This window comes from Haliaeetus albicilla, chromosome 3 (assembly GCF_947461875.1).
Source record: "Haliaeetus albicilla chromosome 3, bHalAlb1.1, whole genome shotgun sequence".
Lineage (NCBI taxonomy): Eukaryota > Metazoa > Chordata > Aves > Accipitriformes > Accipitridae > Haliaeetus > Haliaeetus albicilla.
Window position 1 is genome coordinate 77,094,792 of NC_091485.1, and position 18,933 is coordinate 77,113,724.

The window sequence follows — 18,933 nt, forward strand, 5'->3', positions numbered from 1 at the left end:
CCCCCGTCTCAACAGACCGGCTCCGCTCCCGTCCCGGCTCCGTCTTTATTGCACCGTGCAGCCCGCCCCCCCGATACAGACCGAGCACCGCAGCCCCCCGCCCTGCCTCGAACGGGGGGGGGTCCCCACTGGCAGCACCCCCCCCTCCAGGGCAGGACCCGCTGCCACCCCGGGGGGGCTCAGCCGGGGCCAGCGTCCCTGTCCCCTGGAAATGGGGACGTCACCCCCGCCAGCCCCCCTGTCTGTCCGTGTGTCCGTCCACATCCGGGGGGCCGCAGGGGGGGAGCCCCTCACTTCCAGAAGAGAACGTTCCAGAGCAGCAGCCAGCAGGGATAGACGCAGAGGGCGAGGAAGGGGAAGAGGAGGGAGCCGTAGAGGTGATGTTGGAGCAGCCCCTCGGCCACGGCCGCCAGGAAGAGCTGCCAGCCCTCCGCTGCCGCTGCCGGCGCCTCCACCAGCTCCCGCTGCAGGAAGATGCCCAGCAGCAACGTGACGGCCGGCGTGGCCAGCACCAGCAACGCCGCCAGCAGCACCCTGCTGGCGAGGGGCACGGTCAGCCGCCGCAGGGACTGGGCAGAGACACCTCCCCCGCCTCCCTCCTCGCCACCCCCCCCGGCATCTCCCCCCGCCCCACCATCGGAGAGGGGGTCCCGGCCCCCCGCGGCGTTCACTCACTTGGGACCAGTGGGCCGGACGACGGCGGCGGCGGGCACCATGGTGGCGGCCAGGAGGAAGCCGAGGGAGAAGTTGAGGAGGGCGAGGCAGCCCAGCTGGACGGCCAGGTACAGCAGCGCGAGCAGCTTCAGCGTCATCCAGCTCCGGTCGCTGCCGCCGCCTGCCAGCACCCTGCGGGGATGAGGGGGGACACGCTCAGCCCCCCACGGTCATGGGGCGATGGCACCCCATGGACACCCCCCCTCCCTCCCCCGGCACCTGTGGGTGTTGTGGGGTAGGGCCATGCCGGCCACGTAGATGGCGATGACGGTGAGCACCACGGCCTCCGACTCGGAGACAGGGAAGTGCTGGGTGGCTACATGCTGGCCCAGCACCGGCAAGAAGTACAGAGCGAGGCCGGCGGCGTGGCAGATGAGCAGCGGCGGCACCAGCACCAGTAAACCGGGACGGGACTCCTGCGGAAAGGCAGGGGTGAGGATGGCGGGAGTGGGCGGTGGGGGGGCCGTGGGGAGGGGAAGGGCCCTGACCTCCCCTGTCGCGTGGTCGCCATCCCAGAGCCGCTCGGCGCTGCCCGTCTCGCACTTGCTCAGCTTCATCCAGAGGTCCAGGGCGTAGGGAGGGTCAGGGAAAGGAGCGGAGCGGGTTTGGCCGCCCCTTGCCCACCTCCCAGCCCCCCCACCCCCCTGCCCGAAAGGATATCTTGAGGACCAGGACGAGGATGAGGAAGCCGAAGGCTGGCATGTAGACGCCGATGGAGACGAAGCGGGACAGGGAGGGCAGGAGGTAGAAGAAATAGGACTGGTGCAGCCGCTCCAGCAGGTTGTTGAGTTTCCGAAACATCCCCTCCAGCGTCCTGCGGGGACCGCACATGGCAAAGAGAGGGGGAAGGCTGCACCTTCCCCGCCCCCTCCTGCCCCCGCCGGCCCCCCACTTACTTGCCGACGGTGGTCATGTCGTACTTGTACTGGCGGAAACTATTGATGCCGCGGAGGGTGATGGCCTCGATGTGGTAGCGGAGGAAGAGGCCGTGGTCACCGCGGGGCCGCCCCGAGGCCTGGGCCAGCACCATCAGCAGCAGCGTCTGCAGGCTGTGGGCATAGGCGGGCAGCGAGTCCCAGTCCGAGCGCTGCAGCTGTGGGGAGAGAGCCCATCCCATCGGGTCACGGAATCACAGAGTCATTGAAATTGGAAAAGACCCTCGAGATCCTCTAGTCCAACCATGAACCCAACACTGTCAAGTCCACCACTAAACCATGTCCTGAATCGCCACCTCTGTGTGTCTTTCGAATACCCGGGGGGATGGTGACTCCACCACTTCCCTGGGCAGCCTGTTCCAGTGGTTGACAACCCTTTCAGTGAAGAAATTGTTCCTAATATCTAATCTAAACCTCCCCTGGCACAACTTCAGGCCGTTTCCTCTTGTCCCATCACTAGTTACTCGGGAGAAGAGACCGAACCCCACCTCGCTACAATCTCCTTTCAGGTAGTTGTAGAGAGCAATAAGGTCTCCCATCGGCCTCCTTTTCTCCAGGCTGAACACCCCCAGCTCCCTCAGCCGCTCCTCAGAAGTATTGTTCTCTAGATCCTTCACCAGCTTCGTTACCCTTCTCTGGACATGTTCCAGCACCTCAATATCTTTCCTGTAGTGAGGGGCCCAAAACTGAACATGGTACTCAAGATGCGGCCTCACCAGTACCAACTACAGGGGGACAATCCCTTCCCTAGTCCTGCTGGCCACACGATTTCTGACACAAGCCAAAATGCTCTTGGCCTTCTTGGCCACCTGTGAAATCCTGGTCCTGTGGGACAGCAGCTTGCCCCGAGGCCAGGCTGGGGGCCGTGTGTCCCAGGAGGTTGCTGTGGGCCGGGTTCGGCCCTGGCCAGGCTCACCTTTCCCTGGATGGTGCAGAGCAGCCCGTTCTTCTGGCAGAAGGCGTGGAAAAGGTTGAGGAGGTCAAGGTTGGGCAGCTGCCCATTCAGCCCCTCTACTGCCACGTCGAAGCTGGTGACCACGTCACTGCTCAGCTCCAGTGAGATGGCCGCCTGGATGGCCCCTGCCCGGCCCAGCGTCCCCGAGGACTGCACCTCTGCAGGCACCGCACCACATCAGCACCGCCGCCGGCCCCTCGGCACGCCAGCACGGCTGGGGAACAACCACAGCGCCCTCCCCGCCCCGAGCCAAAGCCTCACCAGTGATGTTGACGTCATGGTAAGCCTCCAGCCAGGCCTCCATGCCCAGCAGGTCGTGCTCATTCACCAGGAAGATGATGTCCTTCGCCCAGTAGATCTGGCCTGAAGGCAACAGAGTGGCTGCAGCAGCATGGTTGCTGCCCCAGCAAAGCCTGGCACAGTCCCAGCAAAGCCCAGTCCCTGCCTTGGCAAAGCCCAGCACAGTCCCAGCAAAGCCTGGTCCCTACCCTGGCAAAGCCCAGTCCCTGCCCCGGCAAACCCTGGCACAGCCCTGGCAGGACCTGCTGCCTGTGCTGCCCTCCAGAAAAGCCGGGGCCCCCCGGGACTGTGGCAGGTGGGTACCCAGCACTCCCACCCCTTGCATCCCCACTGGGCAGGGACCTGCCCAGGGATGGGGATGCTCAGCACCCCAGGAGACCCTCCAGCCCCCACCAGGCATCGATCCACGGCCCCACAGCCCCCTGAGACAGCGCCAGGCTGCAGGAGGGGCTGCCGAGCCCCCTGCGCTGGGGCCTTACCTCGGAAGTAGGAGGCGAGGGCCAGCATCAGCCCCACAGCCTGGTTGTTGTGGGGCCCCTCGCTGCAGGGCACACTCAGCACCAGCGACTCGGTGCTGGCAGCACGCGGCGCCCGCAGGATCCCATAGACATTCGTGCCCTTCACCATCTGCCGAGAGAAAGAGGGGGCTCGGGGAGGGGGCGGGCCGAGCCGGGGTAGGGGGGACTGCGAGGCCGGTACATACGTATCGCTCTCGGGTCTCATCGGGGAAGGGCAGCGTGCGGGAGAAGGGCTGCCTGTGCACCTCCAGCCCCAGGTTCCACATGGTCTTCTCCAGCCAGGCCACCGGCATGCCCCTGTGGAGCGGGAGAGGTGGGATGGACCCCCCTCCCTCAAAATCCCTGGGGGTCACCCCCTAAATGAGCGATACCCCCAAGTCCCTTGCTCTCACCCCGCTTTCTTCTTGTGGCCGGCAAACTCCCGGGCGTAGGAGAGGGCCCTCTCACCAAAGAGGAACTGCTCCTCCACCATGGTGGAGCCCATGGCATTCTCCGACATGTAGGTGCGGGGGGCAAGGGGCTGGAAGGCCAAGGCCAGAAACCAGCCCAACCCCGCCACATAGCTCAGGGTGCTGCGGGAGAGGAGAAGGGGTGTCAGGGAGGGGGTCACCCCCTGGCAGCGGGTGCCAGGAGGTACCCCAGCCCCGGGGTAGCCCCCCTGACCCCCCTCGGCACTCACCAGAGCGGGGTGTTGAGGCGCAGGACGAGGCGGGAGAGCGCCCGCCGGCAGTGGGGGTCCGACAGCAGCCCCATGGCGGGGGCTAGGGGCTGCTGAGCCTGGGCTGCTGGCGGGGGGGGGGAGCGGGTAGATGGGGTCCCCAACGGCACAGGGAGGGGGCTGGCCCCACGGGCACCCCTTGCCCGGGGCTGCCCAGCGACCCAGCCAGCCCCCCCCCGCTCCCAGGGCCCCCAATGCACCCCCCCGGGATTTGCCCCCAAACTCCCTGTCCCTGCCCTACCTGCACCCCCCAGCCCCCACCCCTGCCCCACATGCTCCGCATAGCCCAGTACCCACCCCACACGGCCCCAGCCCTACCCCACATCCCCCCCCAGCCCCATCCTCTACACACCCCCACAGACCCCATCCCTGCCCCACATGCTCCCCATGGACCAGTACCCGCCCCACAGGGCCCCAGGTCTGCCCCACATGCACCCCACAGCCACCTACCCACCTCACAGACACCCCACGGCCCTGCCCCTGCCCCACACACACCCCCTAGGCCCCGTCCCTGCCCCACACCAGCCCCCCCGGCCCCGGCCCCATCCTCTACACACCCCCACAGGGCCCCAGCCCTGCCCCACACGCACCCCACAGCCACCTACCCACCCCACAGGCCCCCCACGGCCCCGTCCCGGCCCCCCCGGTGTCCCCTCACCCCCCCCAAACCTCTCGGTCCCACCGCCCGCACAGGCCGCTCAATCGCCCGCGGAACGCGACAAGGCCGAGGGGGTGGAGCCCAGAGACATCGATGGGCACCGCCCGTCGTCCCCCGCTCTGCGCATGCGCCAGCAGGCGTGCAAATGTGGGTGTGCAACAGGGGGCGTGGGTGTGCAAGGAGGTGTGTGCGTGGGTGCGGGTGTGGGTGTGCGAGGGGTGTGGGTGTGTGAGAGGGGGCGTGCGTGCAAGGGGGTGTGTGCAAGGGAGGGGTGGGTGTGCGAATGCAGGTGTGCAAGGGGTGTGCGTGTGCAAATGTGGGTGAGCAAGGGCTGTGGGTGTGCAAGGGTGTGCACGCATGGGGGTGAGTGTGCAAGGGGTGCATGGGAGTGTGTGCAAGGGGCTGTGCCGTGGGGCTGGGGGTGCGTGCACAAGGGTGGAAGGGTCTCTGAGATGGGGCAATGGGGGCGTGCAAGGCAGGGTGGGCGTGCAAGGGGCTCTGCAACGGGAGGGGGTTTGGGCGTGCGAAGGGGGTGGGTGTACAAGGGGCACGCAAGGGAGCAGCGCAGTGGGGCTGCACAGTGGGAGTGGGTGTGCAAGGGGGTGTGCAAGGGGAGGCGCAAAGCAAGCGGAGCTCTGTCTGCAAGGAGGGGGCCGTGCCAGGACCCCCCAACACACCCCCATGCCGCATCAGCACCACGGTGCCAAGGGTCTGGCAGGGAGCCCTGGCATTGCTATACCTCAAGGGAAGGTGCACGGCACACACGGTGCACGGCACACATGGCCCACACGGTGTGTGGCACACACAGCACGTGGCCCACACGGCACACAGTGCACGGCACACATGGCGCACAGCACGGCAGATGGTGGCAGCCCTTTATTGACAAGGGGCTCGGGCTGGTGCCGCCCCCCAGCCCCCCCCGGCATTGCCGTGGCAGCGGCCAGTGCCGCTCAGTCCCCCAGCAGTGCGGTGACCTCCCGCAGCCGTTCCCGCACCACCCGGTCCAGCACGGCGTGGAGAGCGCGGCAGGCCTGCCCAGCCGCCTCCAGCACCGCCTCCAGCCGCTCCTGGTGCAGGCGGGCGCTGAGCTGGAGGAGGGCGATCTGCCCCGACGCTGGCAGCAGCGCCAGCACCAGCCGTGGGCCCCCCACCGCCTCCTCGGGGGAGCTGAGGTCGGCCAGGGGGGTGTCCTCGGCCAGGCCAGCCGAGCAGGCGCAGACGTAGTCCCGCATGGGGATGCCGGCGTCCATTACCGCCAGCGTGGCCGCATTCACACCAGCGCAGTAGTTGCCGCCGTCAGCTTGCAGGATCTGGAGGAACGGCGGGTTTGGTGAGGCGGCGGCCGCGCCGGTGTGAAACCCACCACCACCACCACCCTCCCCTTTCCTTCGCGGGCAACGCCTCGTTCCCCCTCCCCGTCACCTGAACGTAGATGTCGATCTGTGAGCGGGGGTGCAGCTGGGTGAGGATGGCGGCCTCGAAGGTCTGCTGGAGCTGGAGCGCCAGCTCGCCCGTCTGTCGGTCGCCACGGGGCCGCCGGCGGCGTTCGCCTGTGCCGAAGGTGGCCACGCTGTACTGGCAGTTCACCAACGCCCGGTCGGGCAGCGCCTTGCTGCGGGAGCCGCGCATCTGCGAGGACAGACAGACGTAGAGACAGACGGACAGAGAGAAGCGAGGGTCCAGAGCGGCGGGGCCCGGACGGGCCCGCTGAGGCCTCACCGGCCGTCACCTCTCACCTCGTGGGGGCCGTAGACCACGGCCAGCGCTTTGGTGTTGCCTTGCTCGATGTAGGCCGAGCCGTCGGCCTGCGCGAAGACTCCCATACGGGCGCGGATCTTACGGAGCTCGGCGGGACGGCGGCCGTCCGCCCGGTACCCCTCGTCCGACAGCAGCTCCGGCGCCGCCATCTTACCCGGCCTGCTCCCCGCGCCGGACTACGACTCCCGGCGTGCTCCGCGCCGGTAGAGGCGGGTTGGACTACAACTCCCGGCGTGCCCCGCGCCGGCCAGGGGACACGCCTCCTCCGCGCCCGAGGCCACGCCCCCCGCCACCGCCAGAGGCGACGCCCCCTCTGAGGCCACGCCCCCGCGGGGCCGGTGCTCGGCGCTGCCCGGGCCGGGGGCGAACGGTGGGGATCGGGGACCGAGCACCGGACCGAGCCGTTCCGAGCCGTACCGAGCCGTACAGAGCCGTACCCGGCCGTCCGGTCCCGTCCCGTCCCGTCCCGTCCGGTCCGGTCCCGCCATGGCAGCGGCGGCGGCAGCGGGCCCCGGCGGGTTTCAGTTCGCCATCGATCGCGGCGGCACTTTCACCGACGTCTTCGCCCGCTGCCCCGGCGGTCGCGTCCGCGTCCTCAAGCTGCTCTCCGAGGACCCCGGCTACGGAGACGCTCCCACCGAGGGCATCCGTCGCGTCCTGCAGGAGGTGCCGCCGCCGGATCCCCCCCGGGACCCTCTCGCGAACCCCCCCCCCGGGACCCCGCGGGACACCCCCCCGGCACACCTCCCGGGACAACCCGGACCCCGGCGGGACCCCCCCCACAACCCGTCTGGGACCCCCGGGACCCCCCCGTAGGATCTCCTCAGGACCCTCCCCCTGAGTCCATCCCCCCGGGACCCCGCGGGACCCCCCCGGGACACCCCCGGGATCCTCCAGGACCTCCCGGGACCATCCCCCTGAGACACTCCCCTGGGACACCCTGAACCCTGCCGGGACCACCCCCCAGAACCCCCCCGGGACACCCCAGGATCTCCCCAGGACCCCCCCCCGGACCCCCCCCCAAGACCCCAGACCAGCTCTGTGTCCCCTCCCAGGGCTGGGGGTTGGGGCAGCCTGGTCTGGTCCGGACCCCCGACCACCCTGTGCAGGGGGGGCCGTGGGGCTGGGGGTCCGCCGTGGGGCTGGGGGTCCACGGTGGGGCGGTGGGCTGAGGCCTGGGGTGCCGGCAGGAGAGCGGGGTGGCGGTGCCGCGGGATCAACCCCTGGACGCCTCCGGCATCGAGTGGATCCGCATGGGCACCACGGTGGCCACCAACGCGCTGCTGGAACGCCGGGGCGAGCGCCTGGCCCTGCTGGTCACCCGTGGCTTCCGCGACCTCCTCCACATCGGCAGCCAAGCCCGTCCCCGCATCTTTGACCTGGTGAGGGCCGGCACCGCCGCGGCACCCGCACGGGCACGGGATTGGGGCGGCACATTCCTGTGGCCCATAACCTCTGGGATGGGGGTGCCACGTCTCCGTGTCCCGCACTCTCCGGGCTTGGGACAGCCCACCCCTGTGACCCGCAACCGCCTGCAACCGGGCTGGCACGTCCCCGTGACCGGCACCATCCAGGCTTGGGGCAACGTGTCCCCACGCGACCCACGCCATCCGGGCTCGGGCTGGCATGTCCCCGTGCGACTCGTGCCGTCCGAGCTCGGGGCATCGTGTCCCCGCGTGACCCGCGCCATCCCGTCTCGGTGGGGCCCGGCGCGTCCTTTGCCCGCCGCGGACGTCCTTGGCGGGGGCGGGAAGTGCCCGGATCCCGGGTGCCGCATCCCGTGAGCGCCGCTGGGCCCCCCGCCACGGCCCCGCGCCAGCCCCGGCCCCGCGCCAGCGCCCACGCGCCGCCCCGGCCGGCCGGGAGCCAGCGGCAACGCGGTGAGGCTGGTGTGTCCCCGAGCGGGCGGCGGGGTGTCCCGCAGTGGCCCCCCGGGTGACGTCCCCGTACCCTCCCCACGCAGGAGGTGGCGGTGCCCGAGGTGCTCTACGAGGAGGTGATCGAGGTGGACGAGCGGCTGATCCCGCACCAGCCCGGCTGCTGCCTCCCGGGGAAGGAGACCCTCCCGCTGCTCGAAGGTGGGGACCGCCGCCACGGCCGTGGGGAGGGCAGCCAGGCTCAGTGGGGTGGCATCCCCCTGTGACCCCTCCTGGGACCCTCCGGCTGTCCCCAGGCTCCACGGGGGCATCCCTGCTGGTGCAGCGGCCGCTGGAGCTGTCGGCGCTGCGGCGGGAGCTGGAGGGGGTGCTGGCCCGCGGCATCCGCAGCCTGGCCGTGCTGCTGCTCCATTCCTACGCGTGAGTCCCGGGGTGGGGGGGGGCCTGGGGGAACGGGGAGGGGGGGACCACAGCCGGACCCCCACACCCGACACCGTCCTCGGTCTCCCCGGCAGCTGGCCCGGCCACGAGGAGCAGGTCGGGGCACTGGCGCGGGAGCTGGGTTTCCGGCACGTCTCCCTCTCGTCCGCGGTGGCGGCCATGGTACGGGCGGTGCCGAGGGGCTACACGGCCTGCGCCGATGCCTATCTCACCCCCTGCATCCACCGCTACCTGGAGAGCTTCCGCGCCGGCTTCGCCCACCAGCTGCAGGTGAGTGGGGCTGCCGGGACCCCCCGCATGGTCACCCATCCCGGTGGGACCTCCCCTGTGGACACCCATCCTGCCAGGACCCCCCCATGGCCATCCGTTCCACCGGGAACCCCCACGGGCACCATCCCACCGGGACCCTCCAGCAGCGCCCATCCCACCGGGATCCCCCCTGGGCGCCTATCCTGCCGGGACCCCCCGCGGCCACCCATCCCACGGGGCCCCCCACCCGCAGGAGGTGCCGGTGCTGTTCATGCGCTCGGACGGGGGGCTCACCCCCATGCAGCACTTCAGCGGGGCCCGCGCCATCCTCTCGGGCCCGGCCGGCGGCGTGGTGGGCTACGCCATGACCACCTACCGCCGCGAGGACGGGCAGCCTGTCATCGGCTTCGACATGGGAGGTGAGCGGGGCCAGGGCGGGGGGCCGGGGTGGGGGGTCCGGCCGGGGCTGAGCCGCGCTCCCCAGGTACCTCGACGGACGTCAGCCGCTACGCCGGTGAGTACGAGCACGTCTTCGAGGCCAGCACCGCCGGCGTCAGCATCCAGGCGCCGCAGCTCGACATCAACACCGTGGCGGCTGGCGGCGGCTCCCGGCTCTTCTTCAGGTGGGTGGGGGCTCTTGGGCACCCATGGGTGCCCCGGCCAGGGCATGATGGGACAAGGGGGCTCAGCCGAGCCTGGGTCCGGCCTGGCCGCGGCACAGCGGGCATGGCCGGGACCCTCCTGCTCCCGCCGGCATCTCCCCTCCAGGTCCGGGCTCTTTGTGGTCGGCCCTGAGTCGGCGGGCGCCCACCCCGGTCCAGCCTGCTACCGCAAGGGTGAGTGGCCGCGGTGCCGGCGGGTGCCGTACCATGGTGCCACGCTCACCGTCCCCGTCTCGGCGCAGGGGGTCCGCTGACCGTCACCGACGCCAACCTCTGCCTGGGCCGCCTGCTCCCCGAGTACTTCCCCCGCATCTTTGGTCCAGGCGAGGACCAACCGCTGTGCCGGGAGACGGCGGCGCGGGCATTCCGGGACCTGGCCGCCCGCATCGACGCCTTCCTAGCCGGCACTGCCACCGGCGCCCGCCAACCGCTCTCGGTGGAGGAGGTGGCCATGGGCTTCGTGCGGGTGGCCAACGAGGCCATGTGCCGGCCCATCCGTGCCCTGACACAGGTGGGGTGGTCCCGGAGCAGGGCGGGGGGGGCTGCGGGTGCCCGGTGACGCCGCTGGCGTCACCCCCCTTGTGTGTCCACCCCCACGCCAGGCTCGGGGCCACGACACCGCCCGCCACGTGCTGGCCTGCTTTGGGGGTGCAGGGGGGCAGCACGCCTGTGCCATCGCCCGCGCCCTGGGCATGAGCAGGGTCTTCATCCACAAGTAGGTGCATGGCGGGGTGGGGGAGAGGCTCCGTGGGGACCCCCCCTCTGCCGGAACCGCCGGATGAGGGGGCTGGTCCCACTGGGGTGGGAGCAGCTGGGGGGGTGTTGGGATGTTCCCAGCATCTGGGTAGATAGTGTGGGGTTGGGGGGCTCTGGCTTGCCCCCCCCACCAAGACAGATGCATTGCGTTTGGGAGTGTCCCAGTCCCTGGGTGGGTGTGTTGGGTTTGGGGGTGCCCCAGTCCCCAGGTGGATGAAGGGGGTTTGGGGGTGCCCTGGTCCCCAGGGGGTTGGATTGGGTTTGGGGGTGTCCCAGGTCCCCAGGCTGGTGTGTTGGGTTTAGGGGTGCTCCCATCCCCGTTGGGATGTGCTGGGTTTGGGGGTGCCCCTGGGCACAGGGTTTGGGGGTGCCCTGGTCCTCAGGTGGACGCACTGGATTTAGGGGTGTCCCAGGCCCCCAAATGGATGCACTGGGTTTTGGGGGTGCTCCTGGGTGCAGGATTTGGGGGTCCCATCCCCAGAAGGATGCACTGGGTCCCCCAAGTGAGGTGCATTTTGGGGGGTGCCCCTGTCCCCAGGTGGTTTCATTGGGTCTGGGGGTGCCCGGGGGCGGGGGGGGGGGTCACGGTCCCCGGGAGGCGGCGGCGGGCACGGCAGCGTCGCGGGTGGGCGTCGTGCAGGTACAGCGGGATCCTGTCGGCGTATGGGCTGGCGCTGGCGGACGTGGTGCACGAGGCGCAGGCCCCCTGCGCCCTCCGCTACGAGCCGGCCGCCTTCCCCCGGCTGGACGGGCGCATCGCCGCGCTGGAGCGGGAGTGCCGGGACGCGCTGCAGGCACAGGGCTTCACCGGGTGAGCCGTCAGGGGTCCCGGGGCGGGGGGACGGGAACGCCGGGATGATGCCGATGCCATTCCCCCTCGCTGATGGGGCTGCCCCGCAGGGAGCAGATCCGCACGGAGGCTTTCCTGCACCTGCGCTACGAAGGCACCGACTGCGCCCTGATGTGCTCGGCCAAGGGCCACCCTCCCACCTCGCACTCCTGCCGCTCCGGAGACTTCCACGCCGCCTTCACCAGCCGGTCCGTCCCGGCGCCGCCATCCCCGTCCCAGCACCGCGATCCCCATCCCAGTGCTGCAAACCCTGTCACGGTGCCGCAATCCCCATCTCAACGCTGTGATCCCCGTCCCAGCGCTGCCATCCCCAACCCAGCACCACAATCCTCATCCTGGCACCATGTTCCCCATCCCAGCACCATGATCCCCGTCCTGGCACCACAATCCCCATCACTGTGCCACAATCCTTGTCCCAGTGCTGCAATCCCCATCCCAGCACCACAATCCCCCATCCCAGCACCACGATCCCCGTCCTGGCACCGCAATCCCCATCCTACCACCATGATCCGTGTCCTGGCACTATGATTGCCGTCACTGCACCACGATCCTTGTCCCAGTGCTGCAACCCCCACCCCAGCACCATGATCTCCATCCCAGCACCACAATCCCCGTCCTGGCACCACGATCCCCATCCTGACACTGTGATCCCCGTCCCAGCATCGCCACACCATGCCGGGGGGGGCCGGGTGTCTCCCGGTCCCCCCTCGCCGCAGCTGGCGCCCACTCCCACCGCGCAGGTACATGGTGGAGTTCGGCTTCACCATCCCCGACCGCCCCGTGGTGGTGGACGACGTGCGGGTGCGCGGCACCGGCAGCAGCGGCATCAGCTGCGAGACCCCCCTGGCCCCCAGCGGGAAACCAGCCCGCGTGGAGACGGTGAGGGCAGGGAGGGTCTGGGGGGGCCCAGGGGGGTCCCAGGGCAGCAGGGGATGACCCGGCGTGGGGCTGGGGGCTCGGGCTGGGTCCTGCAGGTGACACAGTGCTACTTCGAGGAGGGGTACCTGGAGACGCCGGTGTTCCTGCTGGAGGAGCTGGCCTGCGACCACACCGTCCCTGGCCCCGCCATCATCATTGACAAGAACAGGTAGGGACCCCGGGGTGACAGTGGGGACCCCTGGGTGACAGCGGAGCCCTGGGGGGCTGGCAGAGACCCTGGGGCGATGGCAGGGACCCCAGGATGACAGTGGGACCCTGGGGGGCTGGTGGGGACCCCAGGGTGACAGCAGGACCCCAGGGGACTAGCAGGGACCCCAGGGTGACAGTGAGACCCTGGGGGCTGGCGGGGACCCCAGGGTGACAGCAGGACCCCAAGGAGCTGGCAGGGACCCTGGTGAGACGGCAGGGACCCCAAAAAGCTGGTGGGACCACAGGGAGCTGGTGGGGACCCCGAGGAGCCAGTGGGAACCCCACGAAGCCAGCAGGGATCCTGGGGAGCTGTCGGGGACCCCGGGAAGCCCCGCGCCCCTCCAGCTCCTGGTGCCACCGCCTGTCTCCCCCAGCACCATCGTGGTGGAGCCGGGCTGCACCGCCAGCCTCACCCGCTTCGGCGACATCTGCATCGCCGTCGGCTCGGGGTCCCCGCGCCCTGTCGGCCCCCAGCTCGATGCCGTCCAGCTCTCCATCTTCTCCCACCGCTTCATGAGCATCGCAGGTGGGGGGGGGCTGCCCCCCAGCCTTGCCTGGGGCAGGGGGATGTGGTGGCTGGGGTTTGCCGGGGATGGGGGACGGGACGAGGGGGGCTCTGTGGGGCAGGGACCCCCTCGTGAGGGTCTGCCGCGTTCCCCCCCCCCGCAGAGCAGATGGGCCGGATCCTGCAGCGGACGGCCATCTCCACCAACATCAAGGAGCGGCTGGACTTCTCCTGCGCGCTCTTCGGGCCGGACGGGGGGCTGGTGTCCAATGCCCCCCACATCCCCGTCCACCTGGGCGCCATGCAGGAGACCGTCCAGTTCCAGGTAGGAGAGTCCCTGGGGAACCCCCCTGCTCCGGGACCCCCCCCCCACCCGGGGACCCACTCAGCCCTTCCTGGTGCCGCTGCAGATCCGCAACCTGGGTGAGGACCTGCGGGAGGGGGACGTCATCCTGAGCAACCACCCCTGCGCGGGGGGCAGCCACCTGCCCGACCTCACTGTCATCACTCCCGTGAGTGAGGGCCGGGGGCGCGGGACCCCCACCCTGGGACACCCCCGGGGTGCAGGACCCCCCGCCAAGACACCGGCTCAGCACCAGGCTCTCTGCAGGTCTTCTGGCCGGGCATCCCCAAGCCCGTCTTCTTCGTGGCCAGCCGCGGGCACCATGCGGACATCGGGGGCATCACCCCCGGCTCCATGCCCCCCCACTCCAAGGCGCTGCGTGAGGAGGGGGCCGTCTTCATCTCCTTCAAGCTGGTGAAGGACGGTGTCTTCCAGGAGGAGGGTGGGTCTGCGCCGGGATGGTGGGGATGCGGTGGGGGTGTGGTGGAGACGGCAGGGATGGTGAGGATGGTGGGGACACGGTGGGGATGGTGAGGACGGTAGTGATAAGGTGAGGATGGTGGGAATGTGGCCGGGGCAGTGGGGATGCACTGGTGATGGTGAGGATGTCGGTGATGGTGGAGACATGGTGTGGACAGCGAGGACATGGTGGGGATGTGCTAGGGACATGGTGGGGATATGGTGTGAACGTGATGGGGATGATGAGGACGTCGGGGATGTGGTAGGGATGGTGAGGATGTGGTGGGGGCAGTGGGAACACGGTGAGGATGGTGGGGATGCAGTCGGGATGGCAGGGACGGCAGGGATGCAGTGGGAACAGGGTGAGGACGGTGGATTGCGGTGGGGACGCACTGAGGACAGCAGGGACATGGTGGGAATGGCAGGGACGTGGTGGGGACAGGTTGGGGATGGCAGGAACACGGTGGGGATGGTGGGGACATGGTGGGGATGGCGGGGACATGGTGGGGACATGTTGGGGACGGCAGGGACATGGTGGGGATGGCAGGGACGCAGTGGGGCTGGGCACCCTCTGCCCCGCCGCCACTCACTCGTCCCCCGCAGCGGTGACGGAGGCCCTGATGGCGCCGGGCCGTGTCCCCGGCTGCAGCGGGACCCGGAACCTGCAGGACAACCTGTCGGACCTGCGTGCCCAGGTGGCCGCCAACCAGAAAGGGATCCAGCTGGTCACTGAGCTCATCCGCTTCTATGGCCTCCCCGTCGTCCAGGCGTACATGGCCCACATCCAGGTGGGACCCGCCAGACCCCCCGGCCCCCCCGGTCCCCCCAGCCCCGCCGTGACGCCCGCCGTCCCCAGGCCAACGCCGAGGTGGCCGTGCGGGAGATGCTGAAGGGTTTCGCCGCGCGTTGGGGCACCGCGGTGGAAGCCGAGGACTGCATGGACGACGGTTCGCCCATCCAGCTGCGGGTGCAAGTGGATCCCCGGGAGGTGAGCAGGCAGACCCGGGACATGGGACATCCCCCCACCCCCAAGATGGGGTTTGGGGGAACGGCCCCGGGATGGGATGCGGGGCCACCCCTCGTCCCCGCTGTCCCCACAGGGCAGCGCCGTCTTCGACTTCTCGGGCTCAGGACCGGAGGTGTACGGGAACTGCAATGCCCCCCGCGCCATCACCCTCTCTGCCCTCATCTACTGCCTGCGCTGCATGGTGGGCCAGGACATCCCCCTCAACCAGGTGGGTGCCGGACCCCCAGGCTGCAAAAGCCCTGGGCTGTGGGACCCCCCAGGCTGCAGGACCCCCCTGGGCTGCGAAACCCCTGGGCTGCAAAAGCCCTGGACTGTGGGACCCCTGGGCTGTGAAACCCCCCAGGCTGTGAAACCCCCCGGGCCACGAAAGCCTAGGGCTGTGGGACCCCCTGGGCTGTGGGACCCCCAGGCTGTGGGACCCCAGGGCTACGGGACCCCCCAGGCTGCAGGACCCCTCTGGACTGTGAAACCCCTGGGCTGCAAAACACTTGGGTGTGGGACCCCTGGGGCTGTGGGACCCCAGGGCTGCGAAACCCCCCGGGCTGTGGGACCCCAGGGCTGTGGGACCCCCCCTGCATCCCCCTGCCAAGCAGGGCAGAGCGCCCTGAGGAGTCCTGGGCAGGTGCTGTTGGGGGGAGCTGCCAGCCTAGTGCTTCCCCGGGGATGAGGGGGTCCTGGGACCCTAATCCCCTGGGGTGGGGGGGTCCTGGGACCCTGTTCACCCAGGGAGGTGCTCTGGGACCCCAATCCCCTGGGGTGAGGGGGTCCTGGGACCCTGCTCCCCTTGGGGGGGGGGTCTGAGCCCCTGCTCCCCTGGGGCAGGAAGATGGGAGGGGCTTGGGGTGCTGCAGGTGTGGGGCAGGATCCGTTTGGGGGGCCAGCCGGGTCTGATGGGTGTCGTGTCCCCCCCAGGGCTGCCTGGCCCCTGTGCGGGTGGTCATCCCCAAGGGCTCCATCCTGGACCCCTCACCCGAGGCTGCCGTGGTGGGGGGCAACGTCCTGACCTCCCAGCGGGTGGTGGACGTCATCTTCAAGGCCTTCGGGGTCTGTGCCGCCTCCCAGGTAGGGACCAGGGTGACGGGGGGTCCGGGGAGTTCCAGGGGCCAGGGTGCTGGGGGTCCTGGGGGTCAGGGGTCCCAGGCATCCAGGGTCTCAGGGTGCTAGAGGTCAGGGGTGCCAGGGGGTCCTGGGGGTCAGGGGTCCTGGGGATCTTGGGGTTCAGGGTTCCTGGGGTGCCAGGGGTCAGGGCTCCTGGGAGTTGGGAGTCCTGGGGGTCCCAGGGGGTGGGCATGCTGGGGGGTCCCAGGGGTTGGAGATCGTCGGGATCCCAGGCACCGGGGGGTCAGGGGTCCTGGGGGTCACGGCAGGTGGGGGGTCTGGGGGGTTGGGAGTCCCAGGAGTGCTGGGGGTCCCAGGAGTCAGGGGTCCTGGGAATCTGGGGTCCCAGGGGTTGGGGGTCCCAGGGGTCCAGTGTGCTGGAGGCTGGGGGTCCCAGAGGTTAGGAGTCCTGGGCTGCCAGGGATCGGGGGTCCTAGGGGTCTGGGGTGTCGGGGGTCGGACTCCCCAGCTGGGGTTGTGGGGGCCCCCCCACCCTCCCCTGTGCCCTCAGGGCTGCATGAACAACGTCACCTTCGGGAACGAGCGGGTGGGCTACTACGAGACGGTGGCGGGGGGCGCGGGGGCCGGCCCGCGCTGGCACGGCCGCAGCGGGGTCCACACGCACATGACCAACACCCGCATCACCGACCCCGAGATCCTGGAGCAGCGGTGAGCACCGGGGGGAGCACGGGGGGCGGCTGCCGGGGCCCCACCGGCACACTGACCCCTTGTGTCCCCGTCGTGTGTGTCCCCCCCACCCAGGTACCCCGTGGTCCTGCAGCGCTTCGAGCTGCGTCGGGGCTCAGGGGGCGCGGGGCGCTGCCGGGGGGGTGACGGGGTGATCCGGGAGCTGCTCTTCCGCGAGGACATGGTGCTGTCGGTGCTGAGCGAGCGCCGCGCCGTCCGTCCCTACGGCCTGCGAGGTAAGCGGGGACCCCCGCAGCCCCCCAGCGCCCCCCATCGCCCCTTGATCCCCCCCTTTTTGCCGGTTAGGGGGCAGCCCTGGCGCCCCGGGGCTCAACCTGCTGCTGCGCTGCGATGGCCGAACCATCAACCTGGGCGCCAAGACGTCAGTGCCGGTGGAGCCGGGGGTGAGCGGCACGCACGACCCCCCCCGCCATGCTCCCCCCAGCACCCCGGCACCCCCTGATGCCTCATCTTCTCCCCGGTGCAGGACGTCTTCCGCCTGCAGACCCCCGGCGGGGGCGGCTTCGGCTCCCCCGGGGAGGGGGGGGACCCCGAGGAGGCCGCCGAGCCGCCGGCACCCCGGAGCTTCGCCGAGCGCGGGAGCGTCTTCGAGTACCGGCGGGCGCAGGAGGCCGTCTGAGGGTCCCTGCCCCCCCGAACTGCGGCCATGGGGCGGCCCCGGCCCCAGCTACGCACACCCCGTGGGGCAGCCCCCCCACCCCAGGTATGCACAGTCCATGGGGCAGCCCCCCCATTCCTAGATGCGCACAGTCTGTAGGGCAGCCCCCCAATCTCAGATACGTACAGTCCACGGGGCAGCCCCCCCAACTCTGGCTATGCACACCCCAAGAAGCATCCCCCCCCGCTCCCAGCTATGCACACTCTGTGGGGCAGCCCCCCCCATTACTAGATACGCACAGTCTATAGGGCAGCCCCCCACCCTAGCTATGCACACTCTGTGGGGCAGCCCTCCAACCTCAGATATGCACAGTCCATGGGGCAGCCCCCCCCCCCATTCCTAGGTACGCACAGTCTATATAGGGCAGCCCCCCCACCCCAGCTATGCACACTCTGTGGGGCAGCCCCCCCATTCCTAGATACGCACAGTCCATGGGGCAGCCGCCCCCCCCCCCAGCTATGCACATTCTGTGGGGCAGCCCCCCATTCCTAGGTACGCACAGTCTATAGGGCAGCCCCCCACCCCAGCTATGCACACCCCAAGGGGCAGCCCCCATCTCCACACCTCAGGCTCCTGCCCCCCCCACCCCAAGGGGACCGGAGGGTCACCCCACCGTGGGGCAGAGCTCAGGCTTTCGCAGTGGGGCAGCCTCCCCCCCCCCCCCCCCCGGCGCTGCCCCTGGGTTCCCACGCTTGTGCCTCACTGCACCGGGGCCTTGGCCCCTCCATCCAGGGGCGGCCGAGCCCTGGGTGTGGGGGTGTCCCCCCACCTCTGCCCCACTCCTCCCCAGCTTGGTGCCTTCCAATAAACGAGCCTTCGGGCCCTTCCTGCACGGCTGTGTGCGTGGCGGGGGGGGGGGGTGTGCTTGGGGGGCGGTGTCTGCCAGGCAGCCCCTGCCCCAGGGGGTCCCCAGGGAGCAGAGCCCAGGGATCCTTGGGGAATGGTCCCCAAGGGTCCCTATGGAATGGTCCTCAAGGTCCCTGCCGTGCAGGTCCTGGGGTGCCCCCAGTACCCCCCTCCCATCCCAACAGGGCCCTCTCACTTTGGGGGCTGGTGTGGGGCTGGAATGGGGTTAAGGGCACATGTGGGGCTGGGCATGGCTCCTGGGGGGGCTGCAGAAGTCGTGCCCAGCCTGGGGCTGGGGGACCTGCTGCACTCCCCCCCCCAGCTGCAGCACCCAGTGCAGTAGCCAGCACCCCATACAGCATCCGATGCAGCACCCAGCACCCTGTGCAGCACCCAATGCAGCACCCAGCACACTGTACAGCATCCAGTGCAGCACCCAGCAGTACACTGTACAGCACCCAATGCAGCATGCAGCACACTGTACAGCACCCAATGCAGCATGCAGCACCCTGCACAGCACCCAGCACAGCACCCAGCACCCCATGCAGAACCATGTAGGATCCAGGGCCTGGATGGAGTAGCTGCCGTTGTGGAGGCTGGTGCCGGTGCCAGTCTCCACACCCACGGGTTTGGTGCCCAGCAATGGGGGGGTCTGTGCAATGGTGGCGGTCGCCTTCCACACACTGCTGAGGCCCTCTGCAATTTGGGGCTCCGTGCCACGGTGCGGGGGAGCCCGCCATGCCTTCATGGATGCACCCCCATGCCGTGGT

The 18,933-nt window shown here is 70.0% G+C and overlaps 3 protein-coding genes across 5 annotated transcripts; 1 reads left to right on the forward strand and 2 right to left on the reverse strand.

Moving 5' to 3' along the window:
- Window positions 1-68: 68 nt before the first annotated feature.
- Window positions 69-4,917, reverse strand: GPAA1 (glycosylphosphatidylinositol anchor attachment 1). 3 transcript variants are annotated; one of them, XM_069780276.1, is made up of 12 exons: window positions 4,810-4,917; window positions 4,102-4,207; window positions 3,815-3,994; window positions 3,608-3,719; window positions 3,384-3,531; window positions 2,866-2,967; window positions 2,566-2,762; window positions 1,611-1,807; window positions 1,375-1,528; window positions 934-1,286; window positions 676-846; window positions 69-534 (listed from the first exon to the last, which is right to left on the reverse strand). In XM_069780276.1, the coding sequence occupies exons 2-12, from the start codon at window positions 4,173-4,175 to the stop codon at window positions 291-293; spliced, it is 1,932 nt and encodes a 643-aa protein (XP_069636377.1). In that variant the 5' UTR covers window positions 4,176-4,207; window positions 4,810-4,917; the 3' UTR covers window positions 69-290. The 3 variants fall into 3 exon arrangements, with proteins under 3 accessions (XP_069636377.1, XP_069636378.1, XP_069636379.1); XM_069780277.1 differs by having other exon boundaries at window positions 4,102-4,204; window positions 4,810-4,882; XM_069780278.1 differs by lacking the exon at window positions 4,810-4,917 and having other exon boundaries at window positions 72-534; window positions 934-1,130; window positions 1,203-1,286; window positions 4,102-4,323.
- A 742-nt stretch (window positions 4,918-5,659) lies between these two features.
- EXOSC4 (exosome component 4) lies at window positions 5,660-6,750 on the reverse strand. The gene is made up of 3 exons (XM_069780295.1): window positions 6,535-6,750; window positions 6,221-6,427; window positions 5,660-6,108 (listed from the first exon to the last, which is right to left on the reverse strand). The coding sequence occupies exons 1-3, from the start codon at window positions 6,703-6,705 to the stop codon at window positions 5,749-5,751; spliced, it is 738 nt and encodes a 245-aa protein (XP_069636396.1). The 5' UTR covers window positions 6,706-6,750; the 3' UTR covers window positions 5,660-5,748.
- Window positions 6,751-6,910: 160 nt separating this feature from the next.
- OPLAH (5-oxoprolinase, ATP-hydrolysing) lies at window positions 6,911-18,149 on the forward strand. The gene is made up of 26 exons (XM_069780268.1): window positions 6,911-7,222; window positions 7,747-7,938; window positions 8,520-8,634; window positions 8,730-8,853; window positions 8,949-9,144; window positions 9,377-9,542; window positions 9,608-9,746; window positions 9,892-9,959; window positions 10,028-10,296; window positions 10,388-10,500; window positions 11,182-11,352; window positions 11,442-11,579; window positions 12,132-12,270; window positions 12,366-12,478; window positions 12,894-13,045; window positions 13,189-13,349; window positions 13,435-13,536; window positions 13,635-13,809; window positions 14,430-14,614; window positions 14,683-14,814; window positions 14,927-15,061; window positions 15,766-15,915; window positions 16,463-16,620; window positions 16,714-16,874; window positions 16,945-17,042; window positions 17,126-18,149. Exons 1-26 carry the CDS (start codon window positions 7,043-7,045, stop codon window positions 17,276-17,278), a joined length of 3,885 nt encoding a protein of 1,294 aa, XP_069636369.1. The 5' UTR covers window positions 6,911-7,042; the 3' UTR covers window positions 17,279-18,149.
- Window positions 18,150-18,933: the final 784 nt, after the last annotated feature.

What these genes read in the sequence shown, in the direction of transcription:
- GPAA1 (XM_069780276.1), bottom strand. Translation starts at nt 4,175, where the DNA reads ATGGGGCTGCTGTCGGACCCCCACTGCCGGCGGGCGCTCTCCCGCCTC. An exon ending in ATGAGACCCGAGAGCGATAC is followed by an intron (nt 3,532 to 3,607) that starts GTATGTACCGGC and finishes TTCTCTCGGCAG; the next exon opens with ATGGTGAAGGGCACGAATGT. An exon ending in CCATGACGTCAACATCACTG is followed by an intron (nt 2,763 to 2,865) that starts GTGAGGCTTTGG and finishes CGGTGCCTGCAG; the next exon opens with AGGTGCAGTCCTCGGGGACG.
- EXOSC4 (XM_069780295.1), bottom strand. Translation starts at nt 6,705, where the DNA reads ATGGCGGCGCCGGAGCTGCTGTCGGACGAGGGGTACCGGGCGGACGGC. An exon ending in TGGTCTACGGCCCCCACGAG is followed by an intron (nt 6,428 to 6,534) that starts GTGAGAGGTGAC and finishes CTGTCCTCGCAG; the next exon opens with ATGCGCGGCTCCCGCAGCAA. An exon ending in AGATCGACATCTACGTTCAG is followed by an intron (nt 6,109 to 6,220) that starts GTGACGGGGAGG and finishes CCGTTCCTCCAG; the next exon opens with ATCCTGCAAGCTGACGGCGG.
- OPLAH (XM_069780268.1), top strand. Translation starts at nt 7,043, where the DNA reads ATGGCAGCGGCGGCGGCAGCGGGCCCCGGCGGGTTTCAGTTCGCCATC. An exon ending in CCATCCGTGCCCTGACACAG is followed by an intron (nt 10,297 to 10,387) that starts GTGGGGTGGTCC and finishes CCCCCACGCCAG; the next exon opens with GCTCGGGGCCACGACACCGC. An exon ending in CAGGCACAGGGCTTCACCGG is followed by an intron (nt 11,353 to 11,441) that starts GTGAGCCGTCAG and finishes GCTGCCCCGCAG; the next exon opens with GGAGCAGATCCGCACGGAGG.